The sequence below is a fragment of the Diabrotica undecimpunctata genome, chromosome 5 (genome assembly GCF_040954645.1).
Source record: "Diabrotica undecimpunctata isolate CICGRU chromosome 5, icDiaUnde3, whole genome shotgun sequence".
In the NCBI taxonomy this organism is placed as follows: Eukaryota; Metazoa; Arthropoda; class Insecta; order Coleoptera; family Chrysomelidae; genus Diabrotica; species Diabrotica undecimpunctata.
In genome coordinates, this window is record NC_092807.1 from 26,781,471 (window position 1) to 26,807,314 (window position 25,844).

Consider the following 25,844-nt stretch of genomic DNA (forward strand, 5'->3'; position numbering starts at 1 on the left):
AAATCATTATCTAAAATTATTCAAATAGTATTATTTAAAATAAAAATAATATAAATTTGTACATTTTTAGCAATCAATGTAAACTCGACAATTTTTTTTTCGAAGGTTTTCAATAACTATATTTTCTTCATCCTTCGTATCAGATGTATGAGAAACTTGAGGAAGAGGTGGTATTTTAGCCTTTAAATTTCCGTAGAAATTACATAAAGGAATCTCATTGAATCCATCCATAATAGCAAAACGCTGAAAACGACAAAATTTTATTGATAATTGTTACCATATGGTTACGAATGTTTTTGAATAAAGTTATATTATCAATTATCACGTTATATACACTTCTCCAAGAAATTAACGCACCACTTTGAAATATTAAAATATTTTATTAGCGTTAATAAAAATTTCCATTTTAATGTTATATTTTGCAAGTCCCTTGTATATGCTATTCGTACACTCTATATTTATTGACTGTGTTTGATGGCTATAGTTTTTTTTGCAACAAAACAAAAATTAGCAAAAAATATACTAATTTTATAAATATACTTATTTCCAAGTGTTTACGAATTTTATTCGGCTATTGTTTAATTGTTGAATATTGTTAATTGTGTTTATTATTGAGCGTTAATCACGTAATTTAACACGAGATAAATGTGCCCAAGCAGTGATACTGTCGGAAGAAGGTTGGAGTTGCCGAAGATTTGATCGTCGGTTTAATGTGTCCCACACATCCGTCTCACGAGTGTTAGAAAGATTCCTCGAAACAGGGGATCATACTCGCAGACCAGGCCAAAGCAAAAGCGGGTAACTACCCCTATTCAAGATCGATTTTTAAGAATTTCTGCTCTTCGACAACGTTTTGTAACACATTGAAGTCTACAAATTCAGCTTCGAGGCGTGCATACTATACAAATTAGTACTGAAACTGCCAGCGACTTAGGATTGCCGCCCGAGGTCTTCTATTAACTGCAGAGCATCGAAGGGGGAGACTAGAACTTCGCCAGAGAACACGTTAATTGGTTAGAGGCTGACTGGGAACGAGTGCTATTTACTGATAAATCCCGATTTTGTTTGTACAATAACAACAGACGTGTTCGTATGTTGCGACGACACAACGAACGATATGCTCAGTGTAGTGAGTTGCCAACCGTAGTCCGTTTGAAGAGGTGTACTCTCCGGACACTGGAACTCACTTAAGCATGGGTGTATGTTACCTGAAGTAAAATCTAATTAAAATATTAAACATCATATAATATTATAAACATCATGTACATTCTTCGGTAACATTTTTCAATTTAAAGGGTTTTTACCCAAATATTTTGGTGGCTCAGGCATGTTAACCTGCATTTTAACCTGATGATGGAACAGTTGTTCCGAAAACGTTCGTGCTTGTAATGTTGCCCTTTTAAGGGTTTTTATAAAATAAAATATACCCACATACAAAGACTAACCTCTTTTGTTATACGTGGTATACAGCCAGCTACAGGAATTATTTTCCTTGTGGATTTTTTTATCTTTAAAGCTAAAACTAACTTAATCAATGTCATTTTTAAAAATAGGAACCACCAATCTGGAATCTTCTTTTTAACGTGTCCTATCAAGTCCCTTTGACGTTGGCGATTAACATGGCGAAATTGTCTCTGTCTTGAGCTATTCTAAAGAGTTGCTCAGCTTTCCTCATTCCTGTCCACTCCCTGATATTCTTCAACCAAGAGGCCTGCTTTCTACCAATTCCTCTGCGTCCTTCGATTTTACCTATCATATTAAGTTGAAGAATATTATATCGGTCTCCCCTTACTACGTGTCTAAAATAGGCCATCTTTCTACATTTGATGTTATCAAGCAGCTCGCGAGCAGAATTTGCTCTCTCAAGGACTGCCACATTTGTCAGCATAGCCGTCCATGGAATTTTTAGTATACGCCTGTGCAGCCACATTTCAAAGGCCTCCAGACGATTAATGGTGGATATTTTTAATGTCCATGCTACGACACCGTATAAGAGGACTGACCAACTGTAGCATTTAACCATGCGCTTTCGAAGTTGAAGTTGCAAGTTATCATTACAGAAGAATGACTTCATTTTTAAAAACAAACATGTAATTAGTTCTCGTCGACATATTTACATATCCCCACCCACATTGTCCAACAAGAAAGAAACAGTGAAACCGCAAGTGAAGTGAGAAATGTGCTAAATGACATAAAATCATTTGTTAAAGTGAAGGTCGAAAATTTGTGACAGAACCAGTGGGCCCGTTGAACTTCAAAACTTTGCGAAGTGAAAACATATGTAAAACAGTGGAAATATCAAATTTTAATAGAGCTCATCAAGTCGTTATTACTTGACTTCGTTTAGGACATACCCGACTTACCCACGGGCATATATTCGGAGCCACACTAATCCTATTTTATATGACAATTGTAATGTTCCACTCAGTGTTACGCATGTCCTTGCTTGTGTTGTGTCTAAGATACCAGTTGCAGAGACATACCAACCACATCATCGGATCAACAAGTGAAATATGGGGAGAAAAATGTAAAATTGAACAATTGGTAAAATTCCTTAAGGACGTTAATATACTTACATTACATATATATTAAATATGCAAAATTTAATATTTATAAGTAAATTATCTCATGTATATGTCGCTAATAACCTCAGAGGTTGATGCGGCAATGTTTGTAAATAAAAAAAATAATCGTTTTATATACGGTATTGTTATATTTCGCCTATTATTCCTTGTGTATGCTGTAGGATTCCGTTCTAAGTTGCTTTGTTTAATACGGTCGATTCTTGAAAATTCCTTATTAATAAACGACAAAGCATAATCATTTTTTAATAAAACAGATGTTAACAAATATTTCTCTTGTAAAAACGAATTTTCGTTAGAACAAGTAATTTTGGCTCTATTGTATAAGGATTTGATGATTCCCTTTTTAATATTGATGTAATTTGATTTGTAAAGTAGATATGCCGAGTGCAGCATATGAAGTTAATAGATGAATTAAAAAACATCAATTTAGACAAAAAAGACATTGAGTTTATTAAGGCTATATACTGGAACCAGAAAGCAGTAGTAAAGGTGAACGATATAGAAACAAATAATATACCGATTGCGAGAGGGGTTAGGCAAGGATGCGTCTTGTCTCCGACGCTTTTCAACGTGTACTCATAGGTCATATTCAGAAAAGCCTTATGGAAAAGAAAAGAGGGAATAAGAATTGGTGGAGAAATCATAAACACCATGAGATTTGCAGATGACACGGTAATTATGGCTGAGAGTATAGAAGAATTACAAACTTTACTAGATGCAATAAATAGTGAATGCATTCAAATGGGACTTGACATCAACACAGATAAGACCAAATTTATGATAGTATCAAAGAGTCCAATAAATAATGAACAACTAACTCTTGGTGGACAGCAAATAGAGAGAGTGACAAAATATAAATATCTAAGAGCTTACATCAACACAGAATTAGATCCAGACCAAGAGATCCGGGTACGAATAGAAATGGCAAGAGCAGCGTTCTTCAAATTCAAGCAATTGTTCTGTGACAAAAATCTGAATACTGCGCTGAGGTTTGTTGAATGTTACGTCTGGTCGCAACTATTGTACGGGGTAGAAACATGGACACTAAAAGCGCAAATAGTTAAGAAGATTGAAGCCTTTGCACTTTGGATATACCGGAGAATGTTGAGAATTCCATGGACTGCCAGGGTCACCAATGAGGAAGTGCTGAGAAGGATGGGTCGAGACAAAAAATTGTTGAAAATGATAAAAGTACGCAAGACTGCATACCTTGGACACATACGGAGAAATAATAAATATAGTCTTCTGCAGGTCATCATGCAGGGTAGAGTCGATGGCAAAAAGGGAATAGGTAGAAAGAGGAAGTCATGGCTGCGAAATATTCGAGACTTGACAAACATGACTGTAGACGAATTATTCCATGTTGCAAAAGACAGAGAAACTTTTAAAAATGTGGTCGCCAACCTCCGTTAATGAGGACGGCATAGGAAGAAGAAGAATGTAGATATCTGTTGGTGTGTGTTGGTTTTCTATACACCTGAGTCTATATCAAGTATTCTTCTTTGAGGATATAAATATAATAATTTACTTAAAAATGTTGTATTTTGTGTCAAATGTAAAAATATTTTTTTTAATTGCTATTTCAGAAGCCAACGAGTGAACATCAGGCTTCTACTAATAGTATTTTTAATAAAAACTTGTTAGTTTAATCGTTTAATGTGATTATTTATCAAGTAAATATTGGTAAGTTGATATCACCTAAATACTTTCGAAAAATAAAATTAGGCCAGTCGTTTCTGGCCATACTTAATATTTTGGCATCCAAAATATTAAAATCAAATTATAGCATCATCATCACAAACAGCTTAACCTAGCTTCACTGCAGTAACCAAAATCACACAGAAAACCTCTATAACAGCAACATCATGTCCCAGTAGAACTCAAGCCATTGTTATGAACGCTATCCCAGACGTAGTGCTATTTGATTACATAAAGGCAATCGGCGAAATTGTTACCCCTAAACAAATTACCTTTGCTTTACGTATTTCTAACCAGCGTATATGCATCTATATTTCTTCCGTAACCGTAGTAGTTAATCTTCTAAAAAATAATCCGACTATTTCAGTTAGAAATCAAATAATATCTATTCGCAGACTTATTACACCTGCAAAGAGGCTACTACTTTCTAACGTGTGTCCTTCTTTCCCGAATGCACTCATATAGCAAGCACTTAAAAATGAACTTGGATTACAACTTGCTTTTTCTATCTCGCTTATCCGTTGTTGTTCACCGGAAGACGAATATGCTCACATCTTCAGTTTTCGACGATCAATCTTTGTGATACCAGATAAAGAATACTTTGAGTTAAATACTTCAATTGTAATCTTATATGAAAATACAAATTATAGGATCCTTATTACTTCTGACAAACTTGAATGCTTTTTATGTAAGCAATCATCCACGTACACCATTATCAACATACAAATTGGCAACAATCTCAAAGCTAGACTGAAGAAGCTTAATCTATCCACCTGGCAGATTCACTGGAATAATGTTACTTCAGAGCTGCATGAAATTAAACCCTCAGTGAACCTCTTACCTATCCCAGTTTATTTCGAAAAAATATGGCAATCGTACGGAGATTGTGTATAGGACATACCCGTCTAACTCATGGCTACCTGATGACATCATCTCCACAACCAAAAAATGTCAGCATTGCAATACGACTCTCCGAATCAGGCATATACTTATCGAATGCCCTTTTTATGCCAAAATAAGCCAACAGCTCGAAATCAGTACTAACTTCAAAGAGGTCCTAACCAGCACAGACCCAATCAATAAGGTTCAGATCAAATTCCTCGAGAAAAGTTAACTGCTCAACAAAACATAAATGTTATATTATAAGTTTTTATTATTTTCTCTTTACGTTAAATTTTAACTACATTATTTTGTAATTTATATGATATGACCATGTAAATTGTAACTCGTGCTGATGACCATAGATGTCACATGCACGTTAATTTAAATAAAAAAAAATATTTTTATAATATTTAATAAAAATTTTGATAGTTCACTACAATGAGAATTTATGGTACTTACTACTAATAGGTCAAAATGGTGTAATCGCTTTATGAACTTTCGGTAAGCCATAAAAATGAGGTGACTTACTGTAATGAGGTATAAATAATTTTCTTTGATAATTTGTTAAATAATCTTCTAACGTTCTATATATTCTGTTTTATTTATAAGTTTAATAAACCTATTTTAAACATAATATGTAGCTTATTCCCAATAAAAATAGAACTTACATTGTAATATGGACTTAATAATTTCACGGACCATATATAAAAATTTATATTTTGTTAAACTGCGGATATGATTTAACGACTAAGCCATTTCAAAAAATCTTCTGTTAATTTGAATTTTAATATTACTATGAAAAACTCAAACATGTTCATTTATGTGCATATTTTTATTACTAGATGAAACTATTTATGGTATTTTATCCGAATTTCATGATATTTATGGTATTTTAAGTTTTAATCGGATTATATTCCTGTTAATACTGCGAATTTTATTAGTTTATTACATCAAGTAATTAATTTTTGTTCTGAAATTGAAAAATTTTTAACACTGAAATTTGAGCGTGTGTAATTGTGATTTGATAATTTGGAAAATATACACTGCTTCTACAATGTGCATATATGTCATTCCTCTAGCTACCTTTAGAGGCTATAAGTAGTATTCAGTTTGTGTGAAAACTGAGTGCCTATTGTATTTAAAATCAAAATTTATCAGACGTAAAATTGATTTTTTCTCTTCTAGTTCCATGACCCTTATCGATCATTGGATATCACGTTGGCTACCGTATTCGCTGTCGTGATTTTATTGACAGCAGTTCTAAATAATAGTGTAGTTGATTTTTCGTACCATTTCCATCTTAGATGTTTCAGCCATGATTTTCTTTTTGTACCAGAACCACGTTTACTTTGAATCTTTTACCAAATGATCAGATGCAAAAGTTCAGAGTGTTTGAAAAGAATTCCAGCTTGTGTCTATCATATGTACAAATATGAGATTATAATATTGGCTAACATAAACTCAATTACGCATCAATTTCTGAATAAAGGTCACACCCAAACGAGGGAGATCGTATCAAAAAAATAACACCTTATCAAGTGCATGAATTGAGTCATAACGACTGTTTCAGCATAAAAGCGCTGAAAGACTCACAAGTAAATTTACCCTTGAGGACGTTCGAATAATTAAAGTAATGAAAAAAGATAATACCTTTTACATCAAAACATCGTACCGATTGCACGTTTGGGAGGATGTAAAGAAAATAAACAACGGGAGAAAAAACTCTTGATGAAAACGCGTGATGACTCTTCTGAATCCAGTTTACCCTAGAAGCCATCGATTAAAAAAAGAAAAATGGTACCCTACATTTGGTTATGATTGCTAACTACACAATTTGTCACTTTTCGGTATGGATTTTGTACTGAAGGCATCATTGGACTACACTTATTTAAAAAGGAGGCTGGTAAAACAGTACTATTACCAGTGCTCGATATCGCAACATGATATGTACCGGAGTTCTTTTAAATTAATTAGACTATATTTATAAAGATGACATCCAGTTTTATCAAAACGGTGCCACATGCCATAGACTTCAGGAAATTTTTCAATTGCCGCATGAGACATTTCCTGGTCGTTTACTCTCTCGTTACGATGATCATAATTGGCCCTCTAGATCGTGTCATTTAACATCACTGGATTTATTTTTATGACGTTAATTGAAGTTAGAGGTTTGTATCAACAAGCCTACAACCACTTGTTCATTAAAGGAGGAAATTTAACATTGCATCAACGACATAGCCACATTTATACAAAATGGTAACGGAAAATTTCTACAAAAGAGTATGTATGTGTCAGCAAAGTCATCATCATTATCTTTGGCTCCACAATCTTCTGTAGATCCTGGCCTGCTCTAAGATTAGTCACCATTCTGTTCTGTTTCTGGCAATGTGTTGTCATTTTCTGATCTCTAATATCCCTAAGTCGGTCTCAACTCCGTATAACCACCTAATTCATGGTCGGCCTCTGCTACTTCTTTATATAGATGTTCCTGTTGTTAACGATTTAGCAATTATGTGGTTAGGCATTCATATCACGTACCCAGTCCATTTAGGTCGCTACGTTTTAATGAACGTTACGACATCTGGTTCATTAAAGGTATAATTCGAAATAAAATCTTTTGCACCACTGCCCTTGATCGTTTATAGCTCCAAATATGTTGCAGAGTATCTTACGCTTAAATATTCCCAGAAGTCTTTTATCATTCTACATTAGAGTTCATGTTTTCGTCCCGTATATGAGAACCAGCCTCAGCAGTGTTTTAATTGCCCTTTGCTTGGGCAATCTCTTCAATAGTGGGTGATCTTTCGTTTGGGTTGAATAGATTCCAATCATTTCGATCTGCTACGGTGTTATCTGCTTCTTTTATATAATGGCCGTCAAGATTAAGCCTGTATTACTTAGGTTATTTTCTTCTCCGTCTTTACAGCTTCCTATTCTTGGTTTAAACTCTTTACTCATTTTGTTTACATTTCTGTAGAACTTTCGAGTTTTCTTTCGATTTCTTAACCTTTCCATGTTTTCTACCTGCTTTTCTTCAAATTGCCTTTTTTTCTTCTATGTAATCTCTTTTTTCTTCTGTTCTTAGGGTCCGTTATTTCTCTTTTGCTCTTCTTGTTCATCTATCTTGATTTGTCTTTAGGTATTCTCTATTTTTATCTGTTTCTTCTTAGCACTCCTCGTCAAACTATTCGTTTTGTCTAACTTTGGTTTGGTTTTTCCCAATATTTTCAATGACTTCTCAGTTATATTGCTTTTACATTTTGTTCGCAATTCCTATACATTTTCTATTGCTTCCACGCTCTCTATTTTCTTATCCATTTGTCTCCTATACTCCTTCGCAACGGTTTTAATGCGCAGATTATCAACATTAATTCTGTCTTGTTTCATATATATGTCAGCAAAGTCATTGAGGTCATTTTCCTGATATGCTATTTCATACATAATCCTATGTATTTATGATCTAATAACAAATTACAATCTAAAGAAAAAAGTGTTTTCTATTCAATTAAACTTTACGTAAATTATGCAACACCCTTTCTACGGCTTTCTAAGAAATGAAATCAAATATCAAAGAGGTATTGATATAAAATAACAACTTAACTAACACAAAGCAATATGAAAGTCTATATAAGCGACTCTCTTTTATACTACAATGTGAACTGGAACAGTGCACAATAAGAAAATCTAAAGTTGCGACTTGTTACCAAAATAATGTCTTTGAAAAATACCTTTATGTTACATAAAGTGCATGAACTTTTGTGTACTTTTAAAATAAACCTTTTAAAAATAGCGGAAATATAAAAGCGCGAGGAAAATATATTTCATAAATCTTGTGATCTGGAATCACACGTATATCTGTATTTAAATTAAATTTCTTCTTCTTTTTCTTCTTTTTATGCAGACTGTCTGTTTTTTAATGTCCCTTCAGTAAGTGGTCATTCCATCGTTTTTCGGCTTATATAATCGTTCCATTCTACTCTTTTATTTCTTACCCAGTCTTTGATGTTCTCCACCTTGCATCTATGTTGTATATCTGTATTTCTAGCTCTGTTCCATAATGTTTTACCATTAGAAGAACACAAACTGAACAGTTGCTTTTATTATCCTATTCAAAATGATATTGCCGCTATATCTAGAGCCGACATTGTGGCAAAACTTCCCATACATTTAGAAACCATGGGAACATATCGTTTGTAAGTACTTTGTGTATTAAATATTTTTTTGTTGATAATGCTTTAACAAATGCTTATTTGAACCGTCCAAATGTGCCCCACAGCTGTACAAATCTACCCCATGATGGGTACAATTGGACAAATACACTGTTGAAGAAAATTTAGTTTTTTTTATATTTCCGTAGGTTATTAGCAGTTTCGTCGATAAATATTTAAAGACAACAGATACAACTATTGATTTATTTATTATCAGTTATATATTATAACAAGATCCCAAATCGCCAGCTACGACAAAGAACAGAAGTGGCTGATGCAGTAGAGAGAGTAGCAACACTGAAATGGAACTGGGCAGGTCACGTGGCTCGAATGACAGATAATAGATGGACAAAGCAAATACTGGAATGGAGACCAAGAGATGATGCCTACCGAAGCAGAGGTCGTCCACCAACACGTTGGACTGACGATCTAAAACGTTGTCATAGGAATTGGATGCAAAAGGCACAAGATCGAATTAGATGGAAAATTATGAGGGAGATCTATGTCCAGCAGTGGATAAGCGAAGATTGAATAATGATAATGATGATATAATATAAAAATATCTTAAAAATATTTCTTTCTGAAAAATAATGTCCAAGTCTACATCACCCTTCCTTGCCTGTATGAAAGGGAACAACGAATGGGTGTCACCATGACCCATGTAAGAGTGATCTTCTTAAGGTATCTGTCCGTTCCGAACGTTGGCGATCATTCTGGCTATGTTGACTTTGTTGGTTGATGTACGGAACAGCTGTGTTAAGATCTTCCTATACGATGCTCTCAGGTTATTCAACCCAGGATATTCTTCTTCGTCCTGGTGCCCTTTTTCCTTTAATTTTACCTTGCAAAATACATTGGAGTAGCTCATATCTGCCTTGATTTCTCATTATATGTCCCAAGTACTGCAGCTTACGGCCCTTCTCGATGTTGACCAAATCCGCGGGTTTTGTTCATCCTCCGTAGTACTTCTTCATTTGTGACTTTGTCTGTCCATGGTATCTTCAGGTTCCTTTTGTATAACCATGGCTCAAAAGCAGGAAGTTTTGATTGAGTTTCCGCCTTCAATGTCCACGTTTCTACTCCGTATAGAAGCACTGAGTACACGTAACATTTAAGGAGCCTTATTTTTGTTGCTACGGTGAGTTCATGGCTCTTGAACACAGAGCTCATAGTCAAGAATGTACTTTTTGCCTTTCCGATGCGACATTTAATCTTTTGAGTATTGTCCCACTGTCCGATGCGACATTTAATCTTGTCCCACGACTCATTAATTATAGTTACCAAGCACTTGTACTGTGAGACACGTTTAATTCTCATTTGGTTTACATACAGATTTGCTCCAGGTATGTTTTCCTTGCTTGGTTTTGCTGGTGTTTATATCCAGTCCATATGTTCTACTTGTTTCCGTTATTTTGTTCATTAAGTTTTGCAGCCATTCTATAGTATTAGAAAGCACTATTATATCATCTGCACACCGCAGGTTATTAAGCTTGACTCCATTTATTGAGATGCCTTTATTAATATCTTTTAGAGCCTCTTTAAAAATATATTCCGAGTACAGATTAAATATCAGTGGTAAAATTATGCACCCCTGTCTCACTCCCCTTAAGATTTTGACCTGATCTGTATATTCTTCATCTATTCGAAGCACCGCTAATTGATTCCAATACAGGTAAGCTATTATTTTAGTCAATCCCTGTCCTCTTCAGCACTTCCATCATTTGTTCATGCCTGACTTTATGGAAAGCCTTCTTTTCGTCAATCAGTCATACAAAAACATTACAGCTGACATCTCTGAAACAATAACTGCACGCTGAATAGAGCTTCCCTTGTACCAACGGCGTTCACAAATTCAAACTGATTTTGCGCAATTTGTTCCTTACATTTCCGGTAAATTCTTTTATACATGACTTTTTTAGCTTCAGCTAAAACAGCTTCAGCAGAAGGTTAGGCTTATGGTCCCTTTGCTGCTAGTATTTTGGACAATGGTACGAATTTCGATTTGAGCCACTCTACTGGTATTTTTCCTCCATTGTATATTTCTTTAAATATTTCAGTTATTATTTTTATTTGTTCTGCTTTTAATAGCTCAGCAGTTCTGCAGGAATTTCATCAAGTCCCAGTGCCTTTCCATACTTCATTTGTCTGACGGCTGCCGTTATTTCTTCTGGTAGGATTTCGGGACCTGAATTTTCTTCAATGGTGGATTCATATATTGCTCTAAGGTCGTAAAAAAGTTTCTCTAAGTATTCTTTCCATACTTTCTTTTTATCTTCTTTGGTTATGGCAAGATTGCCTTCATCATCTGTTATTTTTCCGCTGTTGCGTTTTTGGAACTTTCCAGCTATTTCCTTTACCTTTAGATGGATGTTAAAGTTATCATATCGACTCTGATACTCCTCTATTTCTTGACATTGTTCTTTTTTTTTTTTGTTTCTCTTTGGCTCTTTGGCTTATTTTTCATTTGGCTTCTCTTCATTTTAGTACCTTTATATTGAAGTTTTCACTTCCCTTCAGTCGAACACTGGGATCTTTCAGTTTTCTAACATCATACTTCTTCATCGACTTAATTGTAAACTTCTTCATTCTGACTTTGAAATTACCTACAACTGGTCCATGATCAAAATTTATGTCTGCCCCCAGGTATGTTTTGACAGATGTACAACTGTTCCTTTACCGTTTATTTACTAGCATGTAATTAATCTGATTTCTTACAATTCTTCCCACAAAATCCGCGCAGATTTGTTTCCGCAAAAATCTCTAATGTATCTCCCAGATCGTTCCGATTTCCTAGTCTAAATGGTGCAACTGCAAATGATGTTTTGCTGGTCCCAACTTTGGCGTTGAAGTCACCCAAAACAATTGTTAGGTCTTGCTTTTTTAACCTTTTTCCGACTTAATTAATGCTATGGTTTAGTTCTTCTACCTCTTCTTCTGTTCCTTCTGTTGTATGTGCATACACTTGAATTATATTGATGTCGATTTGTCTTGCTTTTAGTTATATAAGCACCACTCTTGCTGAGATTGGGATGAACTTGTCAACAAATTTTGCCACTTCTTTTGTCAATATAATACCAACACCTAATTCATGTTTACGGTTATCTGTTCCAAAATAGTAAACGAGGTGTTTCCCGATATTTACGGTTCCTGAACCTGGCTAATGCATTTCGCTTATTCCCAGAACATTTAATTTCATATGTGCCATTTCTTGTATTGCATTATGGATTTTACCTTTCTGTGCCATGGTTTTGACGTTTCATATACCTATTCTGATGTCTTTTTTGCATTTTTATGTTTTTGTAAGAGTGATACACGCTACAAATCATTTAAAGACACATATTATTGTATAAATTTTCCAAAACAAAAATTTCTTTATAAACAGTCATATGCTATGTGTATCTGCAATATTTTATTTGTATTGAATACTATTTACACATTGTTGGCGTAGACTAGAATTAGATAGCTTTTTGTCTTTAGAGTTCTTGTTCTATTAAGTCTCTATTTTCTCATTATTAATTCCAGAATTATATTAAACAAAGTTGTAGACAGGAAGATAACTTACTATCATGTCTGATCCTTATCACAATTTTCCTTATTGTCATTTTTGCCAGATTTATATACTTACTAGATGCTTTTAGCAATTGCTTTGTGACACATTCTCTTTATTTGTATTGGAACGAAGATGTGGTCAGTAACTGACTGTTTCTAAATTCGCATCGGTACCCTCCTATTGTTTGTTTTGAGAACTTTTAAGGTTTTTGTATATTTTTTGCTAATATTTTGTATAAAGTATCTAATAATTCTATTCCCCTGTAGATTCTTTGTTTCTTTTTTTGTACATTGGTAAAAGCATTGCATCTGATGAAATACAATGATAAAGGCATTTATTCTATTTCCCACATTAGATTTATTGCCACAAAATAAATACAATAACTAATATAGTCATATTAAGCCATTCTTTGCTTCTGCTAATATTTATTCATTGAATATTAAAATGCAGTAGCCGAAAACTATATTCCCAATAATCCGCACTGCCTTTGCAGCATCACGCCGTTTAATCTCGCAATGTTGAGAATGAATTCAATTTTATTATAAAGAAATAAAATGAGGAAATAAAATAATTTAGGTCATAAATTTAAAATGCAGAGATCGCGGTCATGATTTAAGTACTGAAATCAGCAAATAATTCACACTGCAATTTATGTGAACTTCTCATAAGAAACATGCAATAAATAAATGCATTACTAATATATTATGAAATGAAATATGTATAATATTCCATTGAAAGAATTACAATTGTAAGTATTATCAGTATAAAATATTTACTAGTTTACGAACGTTATTCTTAAAATTGAATCCAAATTATTTATTTCAAGTACATATATTTTGGCTCCTCTTTAATTTTTCTCGTTTTTGAAAATAGTGTTGTCTCCAAAATAAAATTACCGGATAAGAAAAATCTATTAAAAGATATATAAAGACTATGTTGGATCTATTACACTGGTAAACATACAGTTTGCTGCCGGAAATTATTTAGTGTTTCTAGGTAATTTGGGTTTGCGGCAGTATTGCAATTGCGGCAGTTGTTTGGTCTTTATATCCTCCCGTTCTGCTCTGAGGTAATTAGAAAATTGTTTGCTCCTTCGTTTATCAACTAGTAACTCAGCAACAGCCACTCTTTTTGCGTTGTCATGTAAAAATGTATATTTGATGTGTCCTGCTGAGGGTGGCCAAATTTGAGATCAAAATTTTCTTTAAAAGTATCTCCAAAAAGATTCGTTACTAATTTTATGCGTGTTTAATTTTTACATGTCGTACATTTTCTGCACATTAAGTGTGGAATCAAGATATTGCATTTCGTGAGAAGTATAATGAGCTGTTTTAGTGGAGTACGAAGCAATGTGTTTATGTACTTCCGAAAGTATGTCTGTTGGTATTTTATTATAACTACTATTTTTCCCGCGTCGATCACGAAAAGTTGGCTGTTTATGAAGCAGATTAGATAATCGCACACATTTTTTCTTTGTGCTTCCAAAGCTCGCCAAAAATCCATTTTTACAAATAGCAACTCTACTTCCATTAAGAAGTAAATTGTACGTCACTGTCTTGAATTTAGGCTTTTTGTTTTTATCAGCAAGTAATCGCCGCTTAAGGACAGTACAATCCACAAGGCCTTGCAAGAAAACATCCTGTTCATCTTTACTGGATAAGTTGTTAAATGTGGAGAGTAGCGTGGTATTGTCATTGGCATTCCAGTGAGACAAACACTGCAACTTGCATCTGAAACAAATGAGGCAGATATTAAAACAACTTAATAATTGACAGATTAACATAACTTAAAAAATTTGAGTAAATTATGTTAGAATGTCAGCCAAATGCAGTGTGAATGATTGTTATATGAAGTTACAAAATAAAAGCACAATAAATTGAAGAGTAATATGGCTAAAACTGCAACTTAACAACACGCTAAGGCGGGAACACGAGCTAGTATCTCCTTTCCTGCTGCATTGAAAAAAGAAATGCCGCGAACTCTTGCATCACGATATTTATTTCGTGCATATTTATAAGAATTCACAACACCCTTTTTTCTTATGCAACGTGTATCTGAATCACTATCACTTGCATTGCTACGAGCCATTGCAAACAAAGTTAGAGATATCATACAACAAAACCTCTCTCATAAACAATTCAAGTCGAACCACCGCGGATATCGCTGTTGCCTACTGGTATTCGTGCTGGTATTGAAAAGAAAACATGCGCCGACACGAGCGCAGTACCACACTGCCAGCTGTGTGTTAACTACAAAAAGAAAACTTCTGTTGTAAAAGTCCCCTTTTTGCAGTTAGAGGAATTTTAGCCGCTATTTTTAATATAATTAAAATACTTTTAATATACTTAAATAGACACAAAAGTCCCCTGTTTGTTGAAAAACGATGTGTTTACTTATAAAGAACGCAATAATAACAAACAGAGAATTTATGAAAATTTGCTGGAAGTCCCCTTTCTGCAGTTAGCAGTTCTATTATTTCTTTTTAAATTAGTTACTGTACATTTAAATAAAAAGCATTGTCCCACAAACTTCCACCTTCCTGGTGGTGGTCACCTTCCTTCGCGACTAACAATGCTGATCCTGATGTCTTAAGTGGGAACCCAGTCTACTCCTATCAACAAATATTTTTCATTACCATATTTCAGAGATATCACTCCGGGGTTAACAAGGATTCTGAAAAGTGTTGAAAATAGCTTTGGTAATAATAATAACAACATTAAACTTAATGTGGCTTTTAGATCAGCCCTAACAATTAATAATCTTTATTCTAAGATAAAAGATAAGACTCCCATAGATAGGCTTAGTAACATTGTCTACAACATTCCATGTCTCTCTTGCAACAATTCCTACATCGGTCAAACATCTCAATTATTGAAATCACGTATTACACTACACAAAAGTGATTCTCGACTTCACCCTGATCGTTGTGCATTAGCCAAACATGTCCATTCCACTGGTCATCTTATGGACTATACGAACACTACAATTCTCCACCGTGAGAACAATAAATCTAAAAGAGAGTTCATTGAAATGTCTTATATTTTCCTTAACGATTTCTCCATTAATGTTAAGAGTGACATTAAGAATCTAAGCGATATATACCACTTCTTACTTAAATCAGATACCAAGAACAATACAACATCACAGATAACTAACTTGACTGATATATCCACTAACAACTAACCTACCTTTATAATTAATTTTCATTAACTAAAAAAGATAACATTCCCTTGCTTTTCTTAGATACATCTCAATAAGATATAATAATACATGAACAATAGAATATAATTAAATAAAGAAAATCAAAATAATATTTCCCTATACTGGGATTTAATTTCATTCGTTTTTACTAATGAACCTTTACGACATAAAGATTCATAAGAACTACTGAATTTGTCAGCGCTTGCGTTCTGGCTAAAACAGAACCTCACTTTTAAACTTTCTAAAAATCAAAAATTTAGTTATTGCCGACAATTCAAAGAATTATCTCCTTTTAAATGTAGTTACATTGGGTTTTTCGGTTAACCTTGGGTAAACCTTTGCGTGTTAAGTTCAAAGCTACCATACATTTCAAACCTTAAAAAAACTTTTTTGCACATAGTAACAAAAAACACCACTATGTTACTAGCAAAGTTTTTTAATATTCTCACTCTACAATTCTAAGTTACGGTAAGATCAATAATGTTTTAATAGATAATATATGGTAGCTAATTATAATTTATTCTCTTTCAGCCCTGAAGAAGCCAAATTAATTCTCTTTGGCGAAAACCTTCGGCAAAACAATTGATACTCATTAGAGTCTTTCTTGCAGATTTCCCCAATATTTAAGAGTTTACTATATATCTATATATATATATATATATATATATATATATATATATATATATATATATATATATATAAGAAATACTGGATATTACTGACTGTCGATATAAACAAAGAAAGCAGTTTATTAGGGATGCAGTCAGTAGGTTTAATAGGTTTAATAGGTTTAACAGGTTTAATATTATTTCCATTAATATAATAGCAAGAACTCCTAATTACCTTTTAAACCACACTATTTTTGTTTTGTTTTTTTTTCTGTTCTCTATGGATCAGTCAAAACACACCATTAAAAGATATCACAAACAAAATTTTAACTATTCAACAAAATTTTAAAATGTATTTTGTCCAATATTTTAAATGTTATATTTTATATGTGTGTTTTCAATGTTGAGTGTCGTAGCTTTACACAGATAATCTCAACGACTAGTAAGTTGTAATGACAATTTGAGATATGTTGTAAATATTTACACTTTCTTCTAATTACAGTGTCTTGAAGAAGGAATAAAGGAATTCCGAAAGCTCGACCAAAAGTCAAAAGAGTGTTTCTGTAACATCCCGGCCAAACCTACTGACTGCATCCCTAATAAACTGCTTTCTTATATATATATATATATATATATATATATATATATATATATATATATATATATATAATTATTATACAACCATTAATCGAATAAGGCACATAATACAAGACTGCTCACGCAAAGCATACACAGGTGACCACTGAGACTTCGTAATGAAAATACAAGGATCAATAGAATATATAAAAACAGTGGACATCTATTTGTAATATAAAAATGTAAATTTAAGTACTTATTCTGTGTTGTAAGCCACACTGTAAATAAAAATAAAATCTCCCGTTATTTGTCTTAACCTCTATAGCTTTGCAACTGTTCGTGCATCTTCGCTGCTAGTACAAATTGTCTTCATCTACTTTGGTCAATTATATCGTCTCTGCAATATTTTAGTAACGTGATACATAAATCTTTGAATATGTTATCTCTCCATTTGAATCTGTGTGTGCATAGCAAAAATCAGTCTATTGCCGACTGGTTTTTGTGTTTTTTAGTTAAGCATTATTATAAATTACTATTCTAAAATTATATCTGATTAACTAATAATTTCTCTTTTTTTGCAGGTATCCAAAAAGAAATCACCAACTGTGCTCGAACGCCAGATGTACCCTAACAATTTGGATCTGCTACATACTACCCCTATTCCTCTGTATTCCTGCCTACTACATCTTTGACATATCCACTATTGTAATAAAAGAGAATGATCAGAACGTGACTTTATACCACACGGACCTAAAAGAAGATGTAAAGAAAAATAAAACGCTTCTTAAGATTAATTTTTGGCTATTTGCAGTTTTAATAAAATTGTTACCCTGCTTTATTTTAACAATAATAAGTCTATGGTTAATTAAAACCTTATTCGACGCTAAAAAGAGAAGACAGGTCCTTAGAGGGTATGATTGTTTTCCTCTAACTGTAGATGGAAAAGAAATAAAAAGAAAAGGCAATAAAACAGAAAGGCGATCAGACCGAACAACGAAAATGTTAGTCGCAGTACTTTTACTATTTTTGATTACTGAGTTTCCGCAAGGGATATTTGCCTTGCTTATTGGTATCAAAGGACATGATCTATTTCTTCAGTGTTACCAACAATATGGAGAAATTATGGATATCATGGCTCTTACCAACGGCTCCATAAATTTTATTTTATACTGCTGTATGAACAGAATGTTCAGAATGACATTTAATCAATTATTTAGACCAAAAATTTTAAACAGGTTGGCTGGTAATGCGTCAGATGTACCGACGACGTAAGTATTTGTATAAAAAAATGTTTAAATTGTAAAATTGAAACAATACTTAATGATGATAGTTTTCCTTAATTGGCCTTATTTTTGATATACATTGTGCATATATTACAGACTATAATTACCGAAATTATATCTTTTATTGATTATATTTTTTATAATTTAGTTCGGGCTCTCGGTAGTATCTTGGGAATGGATTATAATACAAGCTCGGCCCAAAAAATTCTTAAGTTCTTCATGAAAATGAAAGAATGAAGAAATGAGGAAATGAAAATTAAACACCAAATTTTTTATTTTATTCGATTTTGCACGTTTTAGTATATCTTTTTAAATAAGAGACGGGGAAGAGTGGGAACCTTGTTATATCAAAACGCATATAAATCTGATTACTTAAAGTGATATTTACACACTTTATCGTCGTCATCATCTTTGGTGATACGGCTTTATTTTAGCCTCAACCTTCCTACTCCTACTTTCCTATTCGGTTATATTCTTTGCAGCTTGCTGCTAATTTGCCATACCAATTTTCTGGCATCCTTATTCACACCATTCTTTCATCTTAACCTTGGTCAACCTCGTCATCTAGTTTCCTCTGGTTTTACCAATAAGTTAGGTCTTGCAGGGTAGCTTCCATGTGCTCTGCCTATCTGCCCTGTCACTATATACGTAACAGGCCACTATATACCACATCATGTTTTCACTGTAACTCTTCAATTACCAAACATTTGTTTTCGAAGTGTGTCTCTTTTAGGTCATATTCAGCCCTTATCTCTTTACTAATTTGTTTATATATTTCGACGTTATGATTCTTAAATTTGCGTCTTTTTCATTAGATTAAAAATCTCATCGTTCATCCACTGTTATTTATTTTTTTTTTTTTTTCGATTTTGATCTGGACTTGAGCTTGGATCTTTTATTTGCCCCCACAAATAAAAATGTTAAACGCAATGTGTCAGCACAAGGTTCTTTTCGCATAAATATCAATTCTTTAGTTCTACTAGAAGTGTACAAAGAAGGGTGTACATATGTGGGTGTACATATGTAGGATAAGTAGTAATGGGTTATACAGATAATAGCAAATCAAGTTTATAAAAAGTCTTACCAATACCGCTTCTGCACACACACCGCGGTATTTATAGGCTATCACTTGCGATTGTTCTTCTTACGAGGCAGCTGTCTTCACCAGTTTCTCAACACGTGTCTCGCGGTGCTAACACTAAGATCACGAGATAGGGCACATTTGCGTTTATTGTCTCTACGATTCAAAAGAGGATTCGCGGTATTTTGCGCGTAACTGTCAGAGAGAGAGAGAGTAAGAGAGAATGTCTGTTGCTAACGGCAGTCAACAGTATACAGAATACGTCTGTTGCTAGCGATACTCCGTTAGGCTCACGGAGATAAAAATACGGCCGAGGCAATTTACCCCGCCTATCGTAAGAGGCGACTAATGGGAAGCAAACGAGAGGTAGAGAGATGTCGCTTGATGTGTCGGGTTTGTAGAAACGTACGCAGGTCACTTCGGCGTTAAGTCACCGGTTTACACTCCTAGTATCTGAGACGAGACTCTCGTGGGACCACTCTACTCTCATTTCTACAAGAGCCAGGTGAGATTGAACGAGCTGCGACTCTGACGCACTCCTTCCCCATTAGGGTTGCTGAGACACGGCACGTACCCACCTTGGGAGATACAAGAGTGGTAGAGGAGAGATCCTCGGCGGCGACCTGTCTACGTGCGAGGTAGAATTCCTCCACCTGCGTTCACCTTTTCGCTCCGGGGGGGAGGAGGGATAACGGACGGGCGTTCGTAATCACAACACAGGTACTACGGGGAGGGTGGAGCCCCGCGATGCTTCGTGCAACGCGCCACCCTCATAATGGTGTCGGACTCGTAGGGGCTAGTGGTTCCGCTTACGGTCGTATGCCGAAATGCCAGGAAGACCAGAGTCCTGCCAATATTTTCATTGGAGGGAACACGAATTCTTTCATGTTGCTAGCGATAGTCAACAGGCAAGAGTGCGTCTTTTTCGTTTGCTATTTTCAAACTATCTGTATTTCTAAAGGAGTGGGAATAGAAAGGGTTGGAGTAGGGTAATGACTATATAATTGTGGTAGAATGATAGTAATTAATACAGCGAAAAAATGACATGATTTCTCGCATGTGAAAAATTTAACAAGCAGTTAATAAACGAAAAAAACACTTTTGTTTCCTAACTTTATCAGAAGTGATTTATTATTCATTACTTTTGCTAACTACTGATTCAATAAATATACTTTTAATTTACAAATTGGTGAAACTTTGATCAGGGCCGAATAAAATATGGGTTTATCATACTGTAGCCAGGATTGGTCTCTTATATAAGTTTGTCGTAACTTATTATTAAATATTAGGAATTATATCTTATATCATTTAACTTATGTACAAGAATGAATTGATATAAAACTAGCCTTTGATAGAAAAAACAAGTTTTTTGGAATTCAATCGATTTATTTCTCAACATAGTCCCCTTTTAGCTTGGTACGCTTAGTAAGACGATGTTCCAATTTTTTTATCCCATCCGAATAGTACTTTTGCTCGAGTTTTTCAAAATAAGCCGAAGTTTGAGCAACGACTTCATCTTGTTACGAAACGGCGTCCTTTTTTAGGTTTGGAAACAGGAAAAAATCGCTGGCGGCAAGATCTGGGGAATACGGTGGGTGTTTAACCAATTCATAGCCCAATTCGTGTAATTTTGCCATGGCGACGGCCGATCGGTGTGCCGGTGCATAGTCGATGTGGATGATGCCCTTCGCATCCCAGAAAACAGTCGCCATCAGTATGCCGGTCGAATGAGCACTCTTTGCCTTCTTCAGCGGACCTTCGCCGCGTTTGTGCCGCTGTTTCGACTGTTCTTTGATTTCCGGTGTGTAATAATGCACCCATAAATCGGCGAAAAAAATCCTTCGGATCGCGCCATATCATCGCCAAAAGCGTCTCCGAAGTGTTCACACGTTTTTGCATTTGATCGATTGTCAGCAAACGCGACACCCATCGCGCGGATAGCTTTTTCATGTCTAAATGATGGTGAATGATGTTTTGTACGCATTCGTAGGAAATGTTTAGGACCTCTATTGACTCGCGGAGCTTAATTCGACGATCTGCCATAATCATGTCATGGACTTTGTTGATCATTTCCGGCGTGGTGACTTCATTTGGCCTCCCGGGATGCTCATTATCAAAAACACTCGTACGACCACGAACAAATTCAGCTTTCCAAAATTTTACTGTTGCTAACGAAGGTGAAACCTCACCATAAACTTCGTCCAGGTCGGCTTTGATTTGCACATTCGTTTAACCCTTTTTGTGAAGGAACTTAATCACCGAACGATACTCGACTTTTTCCATTTCTCCGAAAACATAAAATTTGCTTGCTTTTGACGGCTGTAAAAACCAAACTAATTGTTTTGAGAACTTAAAATTTTGACAGACGTCATATCCTGAATGGCAAATGTCAACACCGAAACCAATTCGGTATCAAGTAGCGCCATCTATCAAAGGCTAGTTTAATATCAATCTATCCTTGTATTTTGGGCGTAGAGAGTAACTGATATTAAATAAAATTTTTGTAGGGTAGTGCCCAACGGAACCAACACAACGACACTGTAAACTGTGGCATAGAAATCACCAAACTGTGAAATAACTTTGATACTTATTGTGAAATGTGCATGTTTATATACCTGTAAATGTTAGAATGTCACGAATTTTACAACTGTTTATATATAAATATTTGTCATAAAATACGCCTATCGTCCCAAAAGGAACGTTGCTGTATTTTTCCATATTATAATTTTGATTTTTATTATCGAATTTAACCCTGCATTGGTGGCGCCCTATATCGGAACACCAGTAGTGGCGCCGAGTCTGACAGACCCAAAATTCAATAACTTATTAATTAGAAAATCAAAACAATACTGCTTTACTTCTTAATGAATATCATTTAAACAATAAAATGTAATTTGGGCCCAATAAATAATATAACTTCAAAATAATTAATATATGGATGGATGTTCATGAATTGTGAAAAATAAAACAAGGGTTCATGCAAATTAACTTTTATTTTATTAAGGGTACAAAACATTAAAATATACGATTTATTTGTCAAACTTGATCCCATGAGTTGCACTTTTAAACATTTTGTGGGTGCAAGATAAAATCAGGGCACTGAAACTGGGCATGTGTTACACAAATTTTTTTTGCAAATTTGACAAAAACAACAAGTCGTACTGTCGTTAACGAAAAAACTACATCGTTTTTTATTATTTAATTTTTGGGATTACCTCTTGGAAGTTCACTTGAAGTTCCAGCCACTTCTTGGAGTCGGTTGCAAATAGCTGGAGAAATATTTTCTTTGAATAGCTGGAGAGATATATAGAGATATATCTTTACGAACAATTTTAGGAGATGACTTATGAGGCTTATAGTACGGTAATTTTCGCATTTTTTTCTCCTGGTTTTTTTAGAAGTGCAATAAACTCATTTTTCAGCCATTCTGTTGGTATTTCGTCGAGTTCTATATGTTGTTGAATATCTTTGCGATTATTGCTATTGATTCGTTGTCCATTAGTTTGAGTAGTTCGGCTTGTATATTATCAGGACCTGAAGCTTTGCCATCGTTTAACTGTGTTACTGCGGAATAAACTTCCTGCTCTAATATTCTTGGTACATCATTCACCTCTTCTTCTAGCTCAAAAGTGTTATCTCTTTGATCTTCAAATAGTTTTTCTAGATATTATTTACACGTTTTTATTTTACTCTGTTTGTCCAAGATTATGTTTCCGTCAGAATCAGTTATATTTCCTTTCTGCCTTCGTCTTAGTCCCCCTGTGAGTTCTTTAACTTTTTTATGTACATTGTGACTATCATACTTTGACTGCAGAGTCTCAATTTCTTCGCATTTTTACCTTGCTTCTTTTTCTTTCGCTTCTCTGATTTTCGTTCTTATTAATATATTTATGGTTTTATATTTGTCTGGGTCATTTTTGGCTTCTCTTTTCTCGTCTATTAGTTTCAGGATCTCATCTGTCATCCATTATTTTTTCTTCATTAATCAATCTGCCTTTAAGTGTTTATCCTTTACATTTTGCACTAGATTCGTCTCTAATTGCAGGCACTTGCTCGTTTAACGTGGCTTGGACTCTCATCCTCGTATCAAGGTCTTTCAGTATACGTAGGTCATATGACTGTGCTTTCCTTTTCTGCACTGTTTTGGGTTTAACTTAAAATACTCCCACCAGTGGAACGTGGTCTGTTTTCAAGTCTGCTCCAGGATAAGTCTTGACAGATGTAAAGCCGTTTCGGAATCTTTTATTTACTAAAATGTAGTCTATTTGATTCCTAATAATTCTCCCGGGTCTGTCTTGAGGGGATTTCCACGTGTACAGCGTGCGAGGTGGTAATTGGAAGAATGTGTTGGTGACAACTAGTTCTGAGTCTTCTGCTAATTTTTCTAGGAGGTCTCCTCTAGGAGGTAATTTTGATTGCGCCACATACCGCTGGGTAAAACAGATTCATTTAGAATCTCATAGACTATACAGATGTCAATATTAGACCACAGATCTAACTATTTTCCCATGATACTCGTCGATATAAGTATAAGTAGCAAAAGTAATGATAATTTAAGATTAAACAATTAAAAAACCCCAGATGCAATCAAATGTAGGCAGTTTTTTATTCGCGATGTTGGTATTTTTACACGAATTTAAAGAAAAACATATTGCCGTACGACCTTTAAAACCGGACTTTAATCAAACCCAACGAGTAATTTTTTTAATTCACAGAAGCTTTGTTTATAACAAGAAATAAAAAAAAATCATGTGAAAAATTAGGAGTTCAAGTGTAGACAAAAAAAATTTTAAACAATTTCTTTAAAAATGAGCCGTCTATGATGCGCCAAAGATAAAGGGTTTAAAAGTAAAGCTATTTTACTATTTTAAAAGCTTAATTTAGAAATTCAAATTTATAAAAGTCGCAATATCTCCAGGTTTAATCAACAAAAATTATTTTTGTTTAATTTGTGGTACCTCATGGCATAAATTATAAAAACACCATTTAGTTAATTTGTAAGATGTTTCGTTCACCGAGTAGTTTGTTTAAACAAATTAAAACCAATATTTATTTTGCAAAACTTTCCATTACTCCCATTATTATTAGTAGTAGTAGAAGAGGTTATGAAATGATTAGTAACAGTCAAATTGAGAATTGTCAATACCTATAGCTTAAATGCTTTTGTTTGATTTTAAATTTTCTTACTTACAGGTGTAAATTGATAAGCATTTGAACATTCCTTGCCGCCCCGTTATATATCCCTAAACTACTAAAAAAACGAAGTAATATTTCTAAATTATTTTTTGTTATTTACTTGAGCACTCTATTTTATTTTATGTTGTACATCTTTAACAAATGATTTGTTAAAAATCGTGATCTAATGTAACATCCTGCAAAAATACAATATATCCTTGAGAATTTATTACATAACTTTTGGTTTAAAAAGATTTATCTAATGTTGGCCATTTAAAAGTAAAGTTGTAAATTTATATCAGTTCAAATTGAAAAATACGGTAGTTCCTTGGGACTTTAAGTAGATGTTATATATTTTGGTACTAAATATGAGTTAGTTTAAAACATATTTTTTAAGAATCTGTATTTTTTTAAATATAATTGTTTTTAATTCTACCAAATAAAGACAATATTAAATTGAGCTGATGTTTTATTTTAAGTAGGTATTTTTAAAGATTTTTCTTCTGTTAGCCTTCGATTTAAAATAACTTCAATAAGAATTTTATCAATTGTCAAAAAACTGTCAAGTTTAAACACAATTTTTAAAGTACTTCACGAATTTTGACGATTTAAATAGTAGAGGAAAGGCTGCAAATATGGGCTGGTCTTGTAATATGGGCTAAGTAGGTTTCACAGCTATTCGTTGCAGATCTCTACATTTTAACTATTGCCAACGGTATTTGGTTAAACTATCACCGTAGCGATGGCGCCACAGTGGTAGATATTTCCCAGTTTTTAATAATTGTTTGTCGGTTGGTGTGAGTGTCAAAACTTTTTCGGGTAAGTTGATAAATTTCAGTATTTGAAAATAAACACCAATTAAAAAAAAACGTCTGTGTTGGGTTCAAGCTCTATAATTAGTCTTTGATTTATGCTAATGAGTTTTCTTCAAATTGACCAATTTTAGACATAACCTCTTTTGGTATGTAAATCAAGCGTGTTTACAATATGGGCTATG

General features: G+C 34.0%; 1 protein-coding gene across 4 annotated transcripts in view; it reads left to right on the forward strand.

Annotated features, from left to right (window-relative positions):
- LOC140441207 (G-protein coupled receptor dmsr-1) overlaps nt 1-25,278 on the forward strand; it is a 553,187-nt gene extending 527,909 nt beyond the window's left edge. For 3 of the 4 annotated variants that reach the window (XM_072531781.1, XM_072531780.1, XM_072531784.1), the window contains 2 exons: nt 17,890-18,576; nt 22,185-25,278. In XM_072531781.1, the coding sequence (XP_072387882.1) occupies nt 17,890-18,576; nt 22,185-22,245 (748 nt within the window). In that variant the 3' untranslated portion in view covers nt 22,246-25,278. Of the gene's footprint in view, nt 1-17,889; nt 18,577-22,179 lie in introns of all 4 variants that reach the window. The other variant, XM_072531783.1, reaches the window with a different exon arrangement.
- Nucleotides 25,279-25,844: the final 566 nt, after the last annotated feature.